At 37.1% G+C, this 11,620-nt stretch overlaps 2 protein-coding genes across 2 annotated transcripts; one reads left to right on the top strand and one right to left on the bottom strand.

Annotated features, from left to right (window-relative positions):
• Window positions 1-3,861: 3,861 nt before the first annotated feature.
• Window positions 3,862-4,579, bottom strand: LOC106325827 (F-box protein SNE). The gene has a single exon (XM_013763879.1). It carries the CDS (start codon window positions 4,461-4,463, stop codon window positions 3,993-3,995), a length of 471 nt encoding a protein of 156 aa, XP_013619333.1. The 5' UTR covers window positions 4,464-4,579; the 3' UTR covers window positions 3,862-3,992.
• A 1,465-nt stretch (window positions 4,580-6,044) lies between these two features.
• On the top strand, window positions 6,045-8,032 carry LOC106324424 (glutathione S-transferase T3-like). Its single transcript, XM_013762396.1, has 4 exons — window positions 6,045-6,178; window positions 6,262-6,319; window positions 7,089-7,376; window positions 7,418-8,032. Exons 1-4 carry the CDS (start codon window positions 6,045-6,047, stop codon window positions 8,030-8,032), a joined length of 1,095 nt encoding a protein of 364 aa, XP_013617850.1.
• The last annotated feature ends 3,588 nt before the right edge of the window (window positions 8,033-11,620 follow it).

Genomic DNA, 11,620 nt, shown 5'->3' on the forward strand with positions numbered 1-11,620 from the left:
CATGACTAATTTGAAACAAAGAAATTTAACGTAAAGCTTTAACAACTAACCAAACTTGTATATGCTCACGAGACTTATTTGGTAACATCTAATCAAACATTTACCAGTTAACAGAAATCTTGTTCTTGTTATACAGCCATGTGCCTTTACCAGCATGTGAGTCAAAGAGATCTCCCTTTTATGCGCCATAAAATTGCTTAGAACCTTTATATTGTGGTGGACCTCAAACAAATTGACAGAGAAGCTATGGTAGGCGAACGTCATCGAGAGGATAATACTCTTTGGATCTAGACACCGTGTTGAAAGAAATACACTCAGATGAAAAGATATTCACATCGATGAAAACAGAAAATAAATGAAGAATCCATTGCAGAAATGAAAAAAATGAGTTTAGAGATTTTAAAGACATATACGAGAGAGAAAGAGAATAAGATTAATTATTTGGGAAAGAGATTTTTTAGAAGAGACACGGAAGAGAAAGGGAGAGAGATAGAAGGATTTTGGGCAGGGATAGTTTTGGGGTTTAAGAATATCTATGAGATAGTTAGCTAATTATGAGTTTTTTCATCTATATGTGACCTAATTACTCTAAATATTTCGAATAGTAATCTTCAATGTTAAATATTTTTGTGGTCACATTAGTTACAATTAGGATAAGTTTCTTAGCACTTGATCATTGATTCAACATAACTGAATTGTATTTCTTGTCATCGATCATAGTCATAGAGATTAAACCGGAGATTACAATGGTGGAGTGGAAAAAAAATTAACCGTTAATTTACCATGGATAAATCTCTTTTCAGTGAAGAACAAATAGAAAAGCATATAAAATTGATCATGTCTCGATTAGATTAGAGTTTGAGTAATTAAGAATTTCTCCTTCTCCATCGCCATTAACGTTGCATCGCAACGAGAGAGAGAACGGTTTCCCACAATGTGTCTAAAATTCTGGTTTTTTTTTGCCATTTTTTTATTTTCTTCTTTGAAACTAATCCAGATGATTATAAGCAAAAAAACATGCCACTTTAAAACAATTTTGAACATCTCTATTGCCATAAAATGTAAATATTCAGTATTTAACCTACTAGATAAATTACTTTTAAAGTATGATTCAATGAGTAAGCGCTTTTATGTAAAGTAAAATGATATGTGTTCCCCCACTTCAAAACCCAAGATGATATATCCTAAACTTTTGGTTTCTTTGTTGCAGTGCAAATAGAAATAATAGTTCCTGAAACAGAGTATAACGTAAACAAGCTCCAACACATGTGAACAAGCACACACATAGACATTATTAGTTTTCAAAGTCAAGAAAGGAAAAAAATTAGAGAAAATGACTAGGATAGTACTAAAAATTTTTTTGTCACAAATATAGCCTCTAAAAATAAAAATGATTAAAATAGCACTTAATGTTTTATCCAATGGTAAATTAATTTAAACATTAGGGTTTAGAGTTAAGGGGTGGGGTTTAGAATTTAGAATTTAGGGTTTAGGGTTTAGAGTTTAGGGTTTAGAGTTTAGGGGTGGGGTTTAGGGTTTAGAGTCAAGGGGTGGGGTTTATGATTTATGGTTTAGGGTTTATGATTTAGGGTTTAGGGTTTAGAGTTTAGGTTTTAGGATTTAGAGTTGGGGAATGGGGTTTAGGGATAAGATTTCAAATTGTGAAAAAATAAAAAAAATTTAAATTTTTCAAAAGATAAAATGTTATTTTGGTCATTTTAGTTTTTGATGACTATTTTTGTGACATAAACTTAGAAATGTGGTATTTTGGAAATTTGTCCAAAAAATTATATAATATGTTGGGGAGAAACACTAATGTGGAATGAGAAAGGACTCGATAAATCAACCTTTGCAACTTGTTAAGTAGAGAAAAATCAATAAACAAAGGAGTTTTTCTTTTTCAGGTTCCTATCAGAAAACTCCTCCAATAAGAAGAGTTAGATAATTTCCAAGGTTATGTAAGAGTTGTAGAAAAGACATACAATTATATTCATACATAATCAACCAGTGAATAAACGACATGATAGGAAATGAACTTAATAACAACAAAGTGAGAACACACAAATATAGAGTTATCAAGGCTACAAGCACTCGTTTTACAGAGATACTGCTTCTCTGCCTCATCCTCAGATGAGTGATGTCACCCTCGAATTTTCCTGCAGCTTAATCTTCTCAAAGAGGTACTGCTTCTCTGCATCAGCCTCACTCAGTCTCTGTTTCACATAGCTGCTTGCGTATTCCCCTAAGACTCGTCCATTTTCGCTAGTACAAACCTCTGAAGTTTCTCAGCTTCCCGCTTTGCTTCGTTCTAACCGCTCCACATACCTGCCGTTTTTTTTTTTACTGTAGAGGTGACTGAATCATCAGGTGACCTCTGCGTCGTGTTGACTTTTGACTCCATTTGGGGCAATTGCGAATACGACATTGTTGGTAAAATTTAAGCTTAATGAGGGAGCATACACATGATATGGGCCAATGTGGATGTGGTAATGTCAAAATCAAGGCAGGCTGTTTTTTCCTTTGTGGATGGGCTTTAAGTTAATTTTTGATAGTGGATTAACAAAGAAAATTGTATGCCATTGTTTTTGTGGTCCATCACCTATAAGTTGATCGCTTTTAACGAATCTAGACTACAACAAGAAAAGTACATACAAAGGTATCCAATTCATCACATTCCTAGCTTTTCTTATTTACAATCTAGTTTTAATTTGATACGCTAAGTTCTTGCTTTTCGGATGTCAATTGTTGGACTATAGTTTGCATATCTATATGTAAAATATCATCTATTAAACTCTATATTGTTGGCCAACCAGTGTACTCTTTAATTTGTTGTTTCACGTTTTTGTAGTAGTCAGTCTTATAATTCATATGGACTCTAGTGTGCATACGTATATAAAAATATCATCTATTCAACTTTATATTGTTGGGCAGCCAGTGTACTCTTCAATTTGTTGTTTCACGTTTTTGTGGTATTCAATGTAATAATTCATATGAATTCTACCATTATTACATGTCTAAGTTAATATGTAATCACCCAACTCAGCTTGAGTTATCTTTGGCATGAAAACAGAACCATTGGATGGAATGAAAACAGAACCATTGGATACAGACTCTCTCCCCGAAAAAGATAACACTCCATTTTGTATGGTCATTTCACTGTATAGCTTCGTCCATTCCATTGCAACTAGACTGATTTCACCGTATTGTTTGACAACGGTTTTTTTTCTGTTGGTTAATGAAAATTCACATTCCACAACACAATAAAATCCAAATCTTATCCCTACCAAGTACATGAGAACATCCAAACAAAATTAAACGAATAAATTTTTGTTGATTTTTTGATGAAATTAATTTCTTTTTTTTAAAGAGTATGGGGATTTCATTGTATACAAAACGGTACTGTAGCACCTTTTTTCTTCCATTATCAAAAAGTGTCTTCTCCAGGAAAAAAAAAGAAGTATTGTTCAAAGAGACAGTATAATTTCTCTAAATAATTATAATTTCTCTAAATAATTATCTATATATTCACGTTAACCAAAGACGTGAAATTAATGATGTTGGAGGTTAGTCTTCTTTTCACATTAAACCTTTTTTTTCGAACAACTCTTTTCACATTAAACCAAAAAGTGAAATAAATGAAGTGTGAGCTTATATTTATTTTTTAAAGAAAAGAAAAGAAAAGAAAAAGCAGAAGAGACAAAACAGCTACACGTTGGCAGTATCTAAGGAGAAAAGATCCCACGTTTATTAATACAAATCTTGTAATGAAATGCGAACTTGAAATTTCGTAATCGTAACAAATCGGAGTAAATAATACTAATATGATAAAGAATACAATCTTGTGAACTAATCGTTTATTAATAAAAATCTTGTAATGAAATGACGAACTTGAAATTTCGTAATCGTAACAAATAGGAGTAAACAATAATATGATAAAGAATACAATCTTGTGAACTAATAGTTTATTCATTCCCGGTCCGGCCAAAGCCGGATCAGACTACGTTGACGGGTTTCCTAAGGAACATGAGCGAAGAAGGTGGCGCGTCTCCAAGCCACGCGCCGACGTAAAGGCGCTCGTAGTAGTGAACACAGTAGAGGGAGAGTGAGAGCTGGAGCTGGTCTCGGCTCCAAATGATCTTGGGGAGTCGTGCGAGGACCGGACGGATGCAGAGGAAGTAGAGACATCGGTAGCCACCTAGAGCAGACACAACTGAGCGAAGTGAAAGCGAAGGTCGTGGTGACACTTGTCGGAAACAAAGCTCTTCCCATATTGAGTCGTTGCAAGCCACGGCTGACCAAAGACGGCACACGCAAGCGGCTGAGCAGAGAGAAGGGCCGTCTAGTCGCCGGAGGATTTCAACAAGAACGTCGTGGTGGTCGTTGATGGGGAATGTGGGAACAAGATTCACTCGTTGTCTCTTGTTGTTACTTTTCTCAACCATACCGATTCGTTTCTCCGACATGGTACTAGAAAGAGAGAGAGAGGTTTGTGTTGAAAGAGAGAAGGTTGATACAGCTGTTGAAATCACACGGGCGCATATAAATATGTAGAAAATATTGTGTGTGAGTGAGAAGCAGAGGGGGGAGTGATGTTTATATTCAATCTGTAAAAGAATAAAAATTAATGTTGGTTGGGTGGTTCTTGTTGCTTTTAAAACCTTAGTCTATAACTCTATATCATTACTTGTTGTCTTTTTGTTTTAAAAGCTACTGGTATAACATAAAACTGTTTGTTTCTTTGATTTGCTAATCCTACATATCTTTTATCATGGCATATGACCAATGGAATTACTCAACACCGATACAAAACTACATATGTATATATATATATATGCAATTATTGATTGAAATTGGATAGTAATACATGTATATTAATTCACATGACTAGTAAGAGTGAATCGATTATATGAATGATAGGTTAAAGTGATTTGAAGTTTTTTAATAGAGTTTGATATGTATCGGTCTGAAATTTACTAATAAGACTTATTTGTGGGCGTATATTATTTTCTTAGTGATTTGAAGTCTCTATATAATTGGCTCATATATTAGTGATCAGTTATTGGGTTTTAAAAGTAAGCTAGAGGGTGGGCTGGAAACTTCAAACCTAATCAAGATGAGTCAGAGTTGGTAATTAATCTTGTGGCGTACTCACTGTAATGTGTAAATTTGAACTATATTGTGGATACAATATTACGACATGTGACTTTCTGAAAATAAAACCTACTTGTTGGGTAACGTAGAAAGTCGAAGGACTTGGAACGGGGACGAGTATGGTTGTTTCCTCCACGCTTAAGATAGATCGTGCGTGTGATTTCTTAGATTTCTGAACATTATTGCTAGTCAAACCTCTCGCTGACTATTTTTAAGTAATTAATTACACCTAGCATAATGGAAGGAAATCTTTGTACATGGAGAATATTTTTTTTCATCTTTCATTTGTCTCGCGTAGCAAAATCTATACGCATTTACATTGGTAAAAAAAAAGTACCATGACCATGTGGTTTTCTTTTGGACTATGAGACCAGGATTAACGCAGGTGCTTAGGGGAGTGTTTAATAATTTTTGGATTTAAAAAAGAAAGAAAAAAAAAAATAAGAGAAAAATCGCTGCTTAATTAAGCGGCACAAGCAACGCTGCTTGTGAGACACATGTCATTAAACGCGTCCCTCTCTCCCTCGACGACTCGATTTCCTCATTCTCTCCCTCGACGACTCCGCTTGATTCTCTCTCTCCCTCGGCGACTCCGCGTTTGTGGATTGGATCGTCGACGATCTGAGTCGTTCTCCGTTAAAGTCGACGAAGCCGCTTCTCTCTTTCTCTTCCTCGATGACTCCGCCTTCCTCGATTCTCTCCGTCGACGACTCCGCCTCGTGTTGGTGAAACCTCGACCAATCGGCTTCTCTCTTTCTCTTCCTCGGCGGCTCCGCCTACCTCGATTATGTCCCTTGACGACTCCGCCTCGTTGTGGTGAAACCTCGACGACTCCGCTTCTCTCTTTCTCTCCCTTGATGACTCCCCGCTTCTCTTGTGATCTTCCCCCGATGATGAAGAGTCCGCCTCTGTCTCGTGATCTTCCCCCGACGATGAAGACTCCGCATCTGTCTCCTCATCTTCCCCCGATGATGAAGAATCCGCATCGGTCCTCTCCTTCGGTGGATCTCATAGACGGTCAGAACTTGTACCGCTCTCTCTTTGTTATTTGATTTGGTTTGTTGTGTCCTTGTGATTAATTTTAATTTGTCTCTGTCTGTGTTTCTTAAGATGGAAGGATCAACAAACACGAAGGTTAGTAGAAGAAGATGACGACAACTGTAAAAAGGTAAACATATGTTTTTGTCTCTTGTGTTTATTTGCGAAATGTATTGAAAGTTTGTTCTTGTCTGTATTGATTAGATGATGTTAGGACTGTGGTCTCAAATGAATAGATTGTCAAATTATTTGTTCCTCGTTTATGATATTGAGTGAACGTTTTGTAGGACTGTGGTCTCAAATGAACTGATTGTCGCTCTTGTCTGTATTGATTAGATGTTGTTAGGTTAGTTCATATGTGTTTGCTGTTTTGGTTCTCATTTGTGAATTGCTTATGTTTGTTTCTCTGTTGAGCTGCATGGATCAAGGCAAATGACGAAGCAGAGGAGTGCATATTCATGGATCAAGGCTAATGAGGAAGGATCGTCAATACATGTAAACATTCTGCTTCTTTTAATAGAATTGATTGTCTCTTTGATGTTATGGTTGAGTTAGAGAGTTAATGCTTTGCTCTGGTGGTTAGAAACCGTGTAATAAATAGGATTAATTGTATGTTTGATGTGTTGAAATGAATAAATGATTGGTTATGGTTGAGGAAGAGAGTTAAATGAATTGCTTTGTGTTTGATAATGTATTGAATAGTCAAAATTAATGACTTGCTATGCCTTTGATAATTGTTTTGAGATGGTAATTAATATAAGTTAGATACATGTCAACTCGAAACTGTAAAAGTTGTTAGTTGTTGAATGCTATCTGTAAAAGAAGTTGTTGAATGATATCTGCCTTCTTCCATCTCCATCTTCTTTTATAACTAAAACGCTCTCTTCCGAAAATAACAGATTCCTATCTGTTATTTCTCTTTCACTTTGGAAATGTATTTTAATCCGTTTACATCGTCTTCAAACTTTGTTGATCTGCTTAGCAGTCAACAACAAAATGTTATCTTCGGTAGTGTATCAGACAGTGTCTCACTGTCTTCATCGCAACCTCCCTTCTTTGGTGTTCAAGGCACCGAGGACTCAAACTTTGGGGAATACACTCAAGCCAGACAGAAAGAAAGAAGAACATGGTCGCCTACAGACGACGTTGTGCTCATCAGCTCGTGGTTAAACACGAGCAAAGATGCAGTAATAGGGAATGAGTAAAGGTCACTTGCATTCTGGAAAAGAATAGCTGCGTACTACAATGCAAGTCCAAAGCTTGTGGGTGTGAAAAGAGAGAGGCATCGCACTGTAAGAATAGGTGGCAGAAGATCAATGATGTCGTTTGCAAGTTTTGTGGTGCCTATGAAGCAGCTACCAGAGAGAGGACCAGTGGACAAAACGAGAATGATGTCCTGAAGCTAGCCCACGAAATATTCTTCACCAACCATAAAAAAAGGTTCACCCTTGAGCATGCTTGGAAAGAGTTGCGAAATGATCAGAAGTGGTGCGAGCAGTCTACAGCTAAAAATGATGGAGGCTACAAGAAGAGGAAGTGTGGGGATGTTTCACATTCAGCTAGCTCTAAAGCAACTGAAGCAGATTCTGTTGACGATGATGAAGCAACAAATCGCCCCAAGGGTGTGAAGGCAACAAAGGCCAGTTCTAAAAAGACTGCAGCTGATGGGAAAGAGCTGTCTCAGTTTCAGACAATGTGGAGCTTGAAGAAGGAAGACTTGGCTTTGAAAGAGAGGCTGTCTAAAATAAAGCTACTTGACAGGCTCCATGCTAAAGAAGGACCACTACCAGATTATGAAGAGCCATTGAAGAAGAAACTCATTGATGAGTTTATGTCCATTTAGTTTAAGTCTCGGTCTTACTGGTTTAAGTTGCTTGTTCTCGTGTTTGTTGCTTGTGTTACTTGTTTTAAATATCTTGTTGATTGTCATGAAGTTTATCTTGTTGTAGTTGCTTGTGTTAAATATATATCTCACTTGAGTTGTTTGTTGTTGTTCTGGTTCCTGTTTAACATATATGTGTTTTGTTCTTTGTTTCAGGTATTGTGAGAGACGGAAGCCTCATGTATCGATGTTCTTGTTCATTCACGGGCATGTTGTATGGTGACCTGAAGTCACGGGCCTGCTAAAAGACTGAAGCCTCATGTATATTTGTATTTTTGTAGTCACGGACCTGTATTGACAGACTTGTATGTCTGAAATGTCTCTTTGTGTATCTCGGATCTTTGTAGTCAGTTGTCACGGATCTCATTGTCTCTTTGTCTCTTTGTGTCACATGCTCATCAAACTCATATTCTCTCTCGAAAACAAAGTGAGCTTTGTGTCTCATATTGTCTCTTTGTGTCACTACTATAAGATCAAACTGATATTCTCTCTTTGTGTCTCATATTCATCAAAAAACATCATATTGCTCAACTCCACTTTCTCATATTCAAACATCAAGATCAAAGTTCATCTTCTCTCAACTCCACTTTCTCACCAAGCTCACATTCGTCAAACTCATCTTCTCTCTTAATCGCTTTATCATAAAACTCAAAATTTTCAACCTCAGCTTCCCTCTTAATCACTTTCTCAAACTCATATTCTCTCTTGAGTTTTTAAAAAACACTTCGACGAAATCATTCTTCAAACTCAAATTTCAAACACAATTTATGGCTTCTTCTTCCCAAAACACTGTAGATGAATCATTAGATGATGCATTTGATGAAATCTTTGATGATTTTTTTGATCAAACCTTTGAGAAGTTTACCATTCATGGTGATCAAGAAGAACGGAGGAAAAAAAGAAAAAACGAGCTTATATCGAAAGAAATCGTGAAGAAGGCAACGTCCGTTTATGGAATGATTATTTCAGTGAAACTCCAACGTATCCTAACAATTATTTCAGACGGCATTTTAGAATGAACAAGACATTGTTCATGCACATTGTTGATAGACTCTCCAACGAAGTTGACTTCTTTCGCCAAAAGAATGATGGTCTTGGAATGCTTGGTCTCTCAGCACTCCAAAAGTGTACAACAGCCATTCGTGTCTTAGCATACGGTACTGCGGCTGATACAGTCGATGAATACCTCCGGGTCGGTGAAACTACAACTCGGTCATGTTTGGAGAATTTTGTGGAAGGAATAATTTATTTATTCGGCGATGAGTACCTAAGAAGACCAACACCGGCTGATCTTCAACGTCTACTTGATGTTGGAGAGTATCGTGGATTTCCCGGGATGATAGGAAACATCGATTGTATGCATTGGGAGTGGAAAAATTGTCCCACCGCTTGGAAAGGGCAATATTCTCGTGGTTCGGGTAAACCAACAATCGTTTTAGAAGCGGTTGCTTCATATGATCTCTGGATATGACATGCATTTTTTGGATCTCCAGGTACCTTAAATGATATCAATCTTCGTGATCGTTCACCTGTTTTTGACGACATAATAAATGGTCAAGCTCCGCAAGTGACTTATTCTGTCAATGGAAGAGAGTATCATTTGGCTTACTATCTCACCGATGGTATCTATCCGAAATGGACAACTTTTATCCAATCTATCTCACTACCGCAAGGGTCGAAAGCAGTTTTATTTGCTCAACGTCAAGAAGCTGTCCGAAAAGATGTCGAGCGTGCTTTTAGAGTCTTGTAAGCTCGTTTTGCCATCGTAAAAAATCCAGCACTTTTTTGGGATAAAATCAAACTTGGTAAGATTATGAGAGCATGTATCATACTTCATAATATGATAGTAGAAGACTAACGAGATGGATACACTCAACTTGATGTTTCCGAGTTCCAACAAGGAGAAGACCACAGAAGTGCACATGTCGATTACACGTATTCTACAAATATCCTACAAATATCGCCAATATGATGGGTGTTCGAATTAGAATTCGTGATCGACAAATGCATGAACAACTGAAAGCGGATTTGGTTGAACATGTATGGAGTAAATTTGGACGTGATGAAGACAACAATTGAGCTCAGATTTTTGTTGATTATTGTACTAATCTTTATTTTTATGTTTTTTTTTCAATCTATGTTTTAAATGTTATCATTAAATATGTTTTATATAATAAATAAATTTTATCTTATATAAAACAATATTAAATAATTATATTTTTTTAAGCATCCAAAATAAGAAACTTGCATTTGAGGTTAAAAAAGTAGAAGTTTCTTAATAAAATGCTTAACACATTTTTAATACTAAAAAAATGATTAAGCACCTTATTAGGGGTGCTATGGATAATGGTGCTCTGATATGTCTAAGAGAAAACAACATTCATTCAGTCATTTTTTGAAACATATAGTACCAACTTACTCAAGATGACTAAGAATATGAAGAATAGCCCAATTTTGAAATAGACTTGGATGAACTCAGTGTGGGAACCGAAATTCGCACTGTCGATTTCCGTTTAAATTTTCCTTTTAATTTCCCAGAGGTCCCGGATATCTGCTAAAACACACGCCAAGCAATCATAACACGAAATAAAGACGAGAAAAATAAGAAGTCGTAAAAAGAGAGCAAAAAGAAGTCTTATTCTGAATTCGCGTATGAGTGTTACAACAAGGTAGAAGCCTCGGCTATGAGGGTTGTCGGTGAGATTCCTAGTTCTAACAACCTATGACTGCAAAACCTAGTTGAGTCGCAGCTCGAACGGAAACTTGACATTTATCTTCCCTTGCGAACCAAGCGTAAACCGACATGCGGTTTACGGGCTGTTGGTTAAGAAATCGTAAGTCGGGCCTCGAGTCATATCTTAGGTCCCTTCGGGCCGTCTTCCGACTCGAAGCGTTTATTACGGCTTCTTTCGATAAAGAATGAACTTTCTGCGGTTTTAACGGTAAAGTTTGATTGATAACTTAGAAATGGCGGGGAATGTGAGACGGGTTCGCTACGGTATTCGGGAGATAGCATCGAAGGGTAGACGAGAATGCATGGACTGATGTCGTATCGACGTTTCGGAAGAGTTAGCGACCGAACTTTGGTTCGAGCTCGGTCGCTACGTAGCCGACTAGCCGGCTATCGGTTTTTCTGTTGCGATTTCTACCTGATTTAGGGCAAGACCTAGTTTTACTCTCGGTTTTGAGGTTTGTGCGGTGACTAGCCGGCTATCGGTTTTCCTGTTTTGATTTCTACCTGATTCGTGCCGATTTAAAGTCCGCGATAGGTTCTCGGCTTATACGACTTGTATGGTACGAATCAAACATCTTTCCAGAGACAATTTTTAAGTCAACTAGAAGTGCTAGACCAAAATTTCGGATTTTTTGTTAGCGCGCTTTTGTCCTTGTGTTGGACGTTTGAAGATCAAAAGAGTGATCAGGTTGCGTTTGTTTAAGACGGCTGATGTGTTCGTCGGGGCCAATCGATGAACGGAGTGTAAGATTTGTAGTGGTCGCGTTCGGAAAATTTGTTCGTATCATCTCGATTTTTAACTTGGCGACGTGTCG

Source organism: Brassica oleracea, chromosome C2, assembly GCF_000695525.1.
Source record: "Brassica oleracea var. oleracea cultivar TO1000 chromosome C2, BOL, whole genome shotgun sequence".
Lineage (NCBI taxonomy): Eukaryota > Viridiplantae > Streptophyta > Magnoliopsida > Brassicales > Brassicaceae > Brassica > Brassica oleracea.

Coding starts and splice junctions, on each gene's coding strand:
- LOC106325827 (XM_013763879.1), bottom strand. CDS start 4,463: ATGTCGGAGAAACGAATCGGTATGGTTGAGAAAAGTAACAACAAGAGA.
- LOC106324424 (XM_013762396.1), top strand. CDS start 6,045: ATGAAGAGTCCGCCTCTGTCTCGTGATCTTCCCCCGACGATGAAGACT. Junction 6,320..7,088: donor ATGACGACAACTGTAAAAAG/GTAAACATATGT, acceptor CGAAAATAACAG/ATTCCTATCTGTTATTTCTC. Junction 7,377..7,417: donor TAAACACGAGCAAAGATGCA/GTAATAGGGAAT, acceptor ATTCTGGAAAAG/AATAGCTGCGTACTACAATG.